This window comes from Quercus lobata, unplaced genomic scaffold (assembly GCF_001633185.2).
Source record: "Quercus lobata isolate SW786 unplaced genomic scaffold, ValleyOak3.0 Primary Assembly Scq3eQI_619, whole genome shotgun sequence".
Classification (NCBI taxonomy): Eukaryota; Viridiplantae; Streptophyta; class Magnoliopsida; order Fagales; family Fagaceae; genus Quercus; species Quercus lobata.
The window spans coordinates 1-6,309 of NW_022155204.1; the positions used below are offsets into that span (position 1 = coordinate 1).

At 34.9% G+C, this 6,309-nt stretch overlaps 1 protein-coding gene across 1 annotated transcript; it reads right to left on the reverse strand.

Moving 5' to 3' along the window:
• Positions 1-5,165: 5,165 nt before the first annotated feature.
• Positions 5,166-6,042, reverse strand: LOC115973715 (germin-like protein subfamily 1 member 7). Its single transcript, XM_031093976.1, has 2 exons — positions 5,928-6,042; positions 5,166-5,701 (listed from the first exon to the last, which is right to left on the reverse strand). The coding sequence occupies exons 1-2, from the start codon at positions 6,040-6,042 to the stop codon at positions 5,166-5,168; spliced, it is 651 nt and encodes a 216-aa protein (XP_030949836.1).
• Positions 6,043-6,309: the final 267 nt, after the last annotated feature.

Below are 6,309 nucleotides of genomic sequence, written 5' to 3' on the forward strand. Positions count from 1 at the left end.
TGTTTAGATGAGGCAACTCAACAATAAAGACGACAAGTTTCTGTAGAATAAATGCTAGGGACGTGTATAAAGACTAACAATTTTTTTTTTTTTTTTTTATACATATATAATCATATTATGTCATTTAAGTTGTCTCTATCGTACCCAAGAGTTTTGTAGTTCAATTAACATTTTTTAATGTATTCATTGGAAATATTTAGAGTTCAAATTCCTCTCTCTCTCTCGTTGTAGCTATTCCATTTTATTTATTTTTATATTCTATTTTTATGAGTTTCAATTAGCTTAACTAGTAAAGTCTCTTGTATTCGACTAAGGGATCTGGAGTTCGATCCCCGCCTACACCAAAAACCAATTGGTGTTTTGGTTTGATGATAAAGAGCAATCATCTGAAGCGAACCTACAACCATATAAATAACTCCAGTCTCCACAAAAAAATTGATATCAAATTTTCCATTATCTCAATAGGTAAGTTCATTTCAGATATAGCTCTAGTGTTTTTCCTTAGTTGTCTACCATCAATTGATATGAAAGCATCAATAAACTTGAATTTAGCCGCAACTCATTTGGTTGCCATGGATAGCCTGCAGCAATATGAAAACTTTCTTCATCACTATCACATAATCTTGCGTGGTAGAAACATGAAGGATATAATGCTTCTTCATAATGAATTGTGAACTTTCAACTATTTTTTTAAGTAGCTTTCAATTCAATTAAATAATTAGTATAGTACATACAAAATAATAAGGAAAAATTAGATGAAAATCTTACAGTTTATAACATGTTTCATTTTAGATCTAAAGTTTAATATAATCAATTAATAAAGAGCAAAAGTTTTTAAGTTGTTTCATTTTAAGGGGCCATATTCAATCTCTGTTATTCATTTTTGTTATTATGATCAACAACAGAGCATATAAGAGCACAAAACTATTTATTAAAGTTAAAAACCTTGCTTATAAATCAATTTTGTCTATCCCGGAACAGAGAGAAAACGCTTTGTTTAGATCAAGAAAATTTCGTTTAAAGGTAGAATATGATTGCCAGAATATCGAAATTGATTAAAATAAAACAGAAAATTTAATTTATCAACAATTTTCAATTAGTTACTGCTCTATTACTATCTAGAATAACATAAATGAATAACGGGGATGGACAAGGGGCTTCAAATTGAAGAAAAAAGTTGTTTTATAAGTTTGGGACTTTAATTGACATAATTAGAAACTTAAATCTTGTTAGTATCAATAGATTGACTGTTGACAAACTATGAACAAAACTTTGAATTTTGTACAGTTTATGATGTGGTTTTTTAATTCCCAAATAGAGACCCAAAATCAGTTGTAGGAAAAGCTCGAAACCAAGCTTGACAACTCCTTGATCAATTGAGACAAGCTCGAATAAAAGCTCTACAGTAGTCAGGCAATCAAGAATTACAAATTTAGTTTCTTTTGTGATGTGTTTTATTCTAAGTCAGTAGTAGATGTAGGTTTTTGTGACCCTAACTAAAGAGCCTATATAAAGGCCCAAACTTTTCATAAATTTGTAGCATTAGAAACCCTAAGGTATTCAAGGAGAAACCCCTAGTCATTACCTATTGATGAGGTCTAAAAAATCACAATGTTGCGCCAAGGCCCAAAACTGCACAAAGGATTGAACTATAGAAAAAATATATATATATATTTGGGCCTTCAAATAAAGAAAAGGGAGGAGAAGCCCAAACCCAGTAAGTGTCATAAGGAGGAACCCAAACCCATGAATGGGTAAAGATCTCATGAAATAAAGGGAAGAAAGAAGCCCAGCCCGCCGAGGTCAGAAAATCGTTGGGGAGCCCAGGGAAAGAACTGGGCCGAGATACTTGGGGATTCCCAAGAGCCTGGGATCCTTGGGACATGAAGCAAAGCCAAGTTTGGATTAAGATAGTTTAGGGGGGGGGGGTGCCAAGAAACATAAGGAACAAGAACATATATGTCCCTATCAGTCACCCAATGATGCAGTAAAGAGGTCAGAGGGCCTGGGAACCAACAACTCATAAGCAAGAGCCTGATATCTCGGGGAACCCAGGAAGAAAAACTAGGAAGGAAGGCTTAGGATCTTTCAGCCTGGCAGAAAAGAATCAGCTCACCTGGGAAAAATGACAAAAGGGAAAGCAGCCAAAAGGTGGGTCTGAAAAAGTGGAATCTAAAAGACTTAGAGAAGGAAAGAACAAAAGGCCAACCTTCTAGGACCCCCAGAATGGGAAAGTCAACAAGAGTCAATTTGAATAAGGAACCTCAAAAGAAGAAAATAATGAGGAATGAGGAAAAGACCAACCACTGATAGTTTTTAGACCCCTTAAAACAACAATCAGATTAACCTAAGTAATTAACCAAGTGATTACTTAGTCAAATTAACAAAAACTAGGTTAACACAAATATATCATATCAATGTATAGCAGCGAAAAATAAAAAACACAACAATATGATAACCCAGGAAAACCAAACAGGTAAAAAATCTAGGGAGGATTTAACCTAGCTATCCTCAAGGTAAAAAGCAAATCCACTAGAAAGAATCGAAGTTTTAGAATAGGACTTAGACCACTAACATCCTATTGCTACCCACCAGTAGAAACTTATTGACACGACCACGTGCAAGCTCCGAGACCACGGACTCCTTCTTTCTTTGGCCTTTGCAAAACACAAACACCCACGTTTGTGACTTTGAGATCCCACTCAAAGGTTTAGCAACACAAACTCTCCTGTTTATGACTCCAAGACCGCCCTAGAAGGTTTAAATCATCAGCACCTTTGATGACTAGAGAAGGCAACAACTTCTACAATATCGGATCTTGAGATTCTTCAAGTAATAACACCGGTAGAAGATATAAGAGAGCTTTTAAGGAACAAAACCCTAAATACAAAAGAGGCACACTCTTCTCTCTCTAAAAAACCTTCATAAAAATGTGCTTAGGGTTTCAGCACCTTTGATGACTAGAGAAGGCAACAACTTCTACAATATCGGATCTTGAGATTCTTCAAGTAATAACACCGGTAGAAGATATAAGAGAGCTTTTAAGGAACAAAACCCTAAATACAAAAGAGGCACACTCTTCTCTCTCTAAAAAACCTTCATAAAAATGTGCTTAGGGTTTCCTTTATATACTGGGAGAAGTAGATTAGAAACCCTAATCGTTAATGGGCTTGTTTTGCTGTTTGGGCTAAATTAAAATTCTACAGATACGACTTTCGATCGATCGAGCCTGTCTTTCGATCGATTGAACCAAACCGATTATGAAATCTTCTTCCTACAGCTTGTATGTTCTTGAATCTTAACTTGAATCGTCTTGAGCATTGTCTAATAATACCTATAGACTCTAACATCTATATCTAGACAAGTTTGTGTTCACGATTTTCCAATTGTTTTAAACTTTTAAAACCTAACAGCCACCAATGTTGCTGGCACAACATTGGTTCTGGTACTTAGGGGAGCAAATGGAGGGAATCAGTGGTACCCCGGAAACCCTAGGATGGCTCTATAAAAGGGGAAGCAGCCAACAGTGAAAGGCATTCAGCAACAATGAATTAGAGTAAAATCCTTGAGAAAACATTGTTAGAATTCAAAAAATGAGAGAAAAGAGGGAAAAATACCGCCCGGTATCCTCAAACAGCCGGTAGAGAACACACTTGGATTCAAGAGGATTCAAACTTTGCAAGTCTTAAAGGCTTGAAGAGCCATCTAAGTCTGTGATTTTTGAACTTATTTGGACCTTGCAACACGTCCTAGTGAGCATAGTGTATTACACAATCAAGAAAATAATGAAGTATTTTACATTGTTTTAAGGATCCCTAATGCTTTATTTTACGTTCTTTCTTTATCATTGCGTTCCTTTGTTGTTTCTTGCTGTTCAATGCATATATTTCTTGTATATTAGCATGTATGTGTTGTAGGATTTGTGCTCTTTGCACCACCTGGTTCGAAATCAGCCCAATTTAGCTGCAGTGAACCAAGCCCAATCCATTAAAACAATAAGTACTAGGCCCAGGATCCTTGTTTCTACTTGTACCTGTGTGCTAAAAAAAAAAAGAACCCACACACCAATTCAAACCATGAGTTCAGAAGCAAATAGAGAACAATCATCCGTGGTGTTTTGCTACAATAATGCATATCAAGTTTGTAGCCACAAAACCTCAACTTGTCCAAAAGAATCTTCAAGTTTGTACTTGAAGTCGCTAGTTGGATTGTTTGTTTGATAGAATTAAAAATAAACAAGTCTAATCAAGTTGGAGCTACATGTGGTCACATGAGTAAGTTATTACTGGAGGTAGCAATCAGGAACATGGGTTCATTTCAATTTTATTAGTGCATTTCTTCTTAGGGTTTGGGAACTCTCGCTATGGTTTTTCCTTTAGAATATTTTTTCCATCAATTTTCCATTATGTCACCATATGATGTGTTGTTTGTTTTTTTTATTGTTTTTCAAATGGTATATGTTACTACCATGGTCATTAACCTAGAAATCAATATGAATTCAAAACTAGTTCATTTATAAAGTTGATTAATTTTGCGGTAAAATCAATCAAAGGGTCTAAATTTTTCCTAACATACGTAATTTGAAACAGGATAGAAACTGATATAAACATATAAAGGTCCACAATATTTAACCCCTTAAGTATCATGTTTTTCTTCCATGTATAATTTTTTCCTTGTTACCTCAGTATGAATACATAGTGTTGTAAAAGCTCAATACCCTTACTATTTCAACACCCAAAAATTGTTGCTTCAATTTTACCTCAAGGAATTTTTTATAAAGAATAGGTGCTACTAAGCGCTAAATTTGGCCTCCCATTTGTATAAATTAAAAAAAAAAAAAAAAAATTCTTTGACTATATTTATTTTAAAAAAATAGATCTATTTATTTTATATTTAATAGTTAGGTGCTAGTAATTTCAAACATTGTGGATCCAAGGTGTAATCAAGATTTTTTCGTGCACTAATTACTCTGGCTTTCCTATTACACAATGACCCACACAAAAAAATAAAATAAAATAAATAAAAAAATCAGAACAAATCATTTTATTTGATAAAAATTTTTTCAATAGCATTACATCAAGGGAAGCAATGTAAACTTTATTCAAACTCTGCTTTGTAATGGTTCATCTTTCCTATTACAAATAATTTTACTAATTGTGGTTTCACTAGAATTGTTTCTGAAGATAATCAACTACATTCTTGTCCAACTGGAAGGCCTTGGCGAGAACATCAAGATTGATTGGAGGATTAGATCCAAAGATTGCGTTTGCTATGGTAATCAACCCAGGATTCTGACTATTGAGACTGGCAAATGCAACAGCATTGGTCTGCCCTATGTTGAACTGGAAGTGAATGAGACCAACTGGGAATACAAAGACGTCTCCCTTGTTCAGAACTTTGGTAAAGAGTTTGTTTGGATTGGATGTGACAAATCCAACCAAGAGAGTACCCTCCATGACTACCAAAAGCTCAGTGCCACGTGGGTGAATGTGAGGAGGATTCAAGCCATATGATGCAAAGTCAAGACGAGCCAATGATATGCCTAGAGTGTTGAGACCTACTAATTTATCGACGTTCACAAGATTGACACTTGATCCAAGTTTACTTGCAGCTGTGTTTCCAGGAATATTGAGTCCAGAAAAGAAAAAATCGTTGGCTGTGACAGTTGCTACGTCCTTGCAAAATTTTCCATTCACAAATACTACACAAAGAAAAGTTTGTTACGGTCACAAATAAGATAGTCCTGTAACAATGGACAATAGCATGTCATGTAGTGGAAAAAAAATCTCTAGTGTAGATGATATAAGACATAACCGTCGGGCATAATTTCATAATGTGTAGAACTAAATTAAAATGATCTCGAAAGAACGCAGGTGATGATAATACTACTACGTACTGCTGATAATAAGGAGAGAGTATGTACATACCAGCAGAATCAGTGTAGTTAACTGCGACACAAAAGTCTTGCAAAGGACTCGGGTCATAAGCTGAAACAAGCGAGGCTGCCAAAGCCAAAATGGCCACAATTACAAATTTTGTCATATTTTTTGAGTTTCTCTCGTATTGTGTAGTATTTTTCTTGCTTGGGTGAGGAATGGGGAATATATCTATTTATAGAGAGGAGTCAGTGAACCTGCCTAAGTTTTTCACAAACAGAGTGAAAGTTCAAAAACGTGTACAAAAACACCTTTGAACGTTTAGACCCCCAAATAACAACTTAATCAATTCAAGCAATATGTCAAACAACTAGTGTGCGGAAACTTAACATATGCTATCAAACGAAATTGATTAAATACTATCTAAGCCATA

What these genes read in the sequence shown, in the direction of transcription:
- LOC115973715 (XM_031093976.1), bottom strand. Translation starts at nt 6,042, where the DNA reads ATGACAAAATTTGTAATTGTGGCCATTTTGGCTTTGGCAGCCTCGCTT. An exon ending in TAACTACACTGATTCTGCTG is followed by an intron (nt 5,702 to 5,927) that starts GTATGTACATAC and finishes TTCTTTGTGTAG; the next exon opens with TATTTGTGAATGGAAAATTT.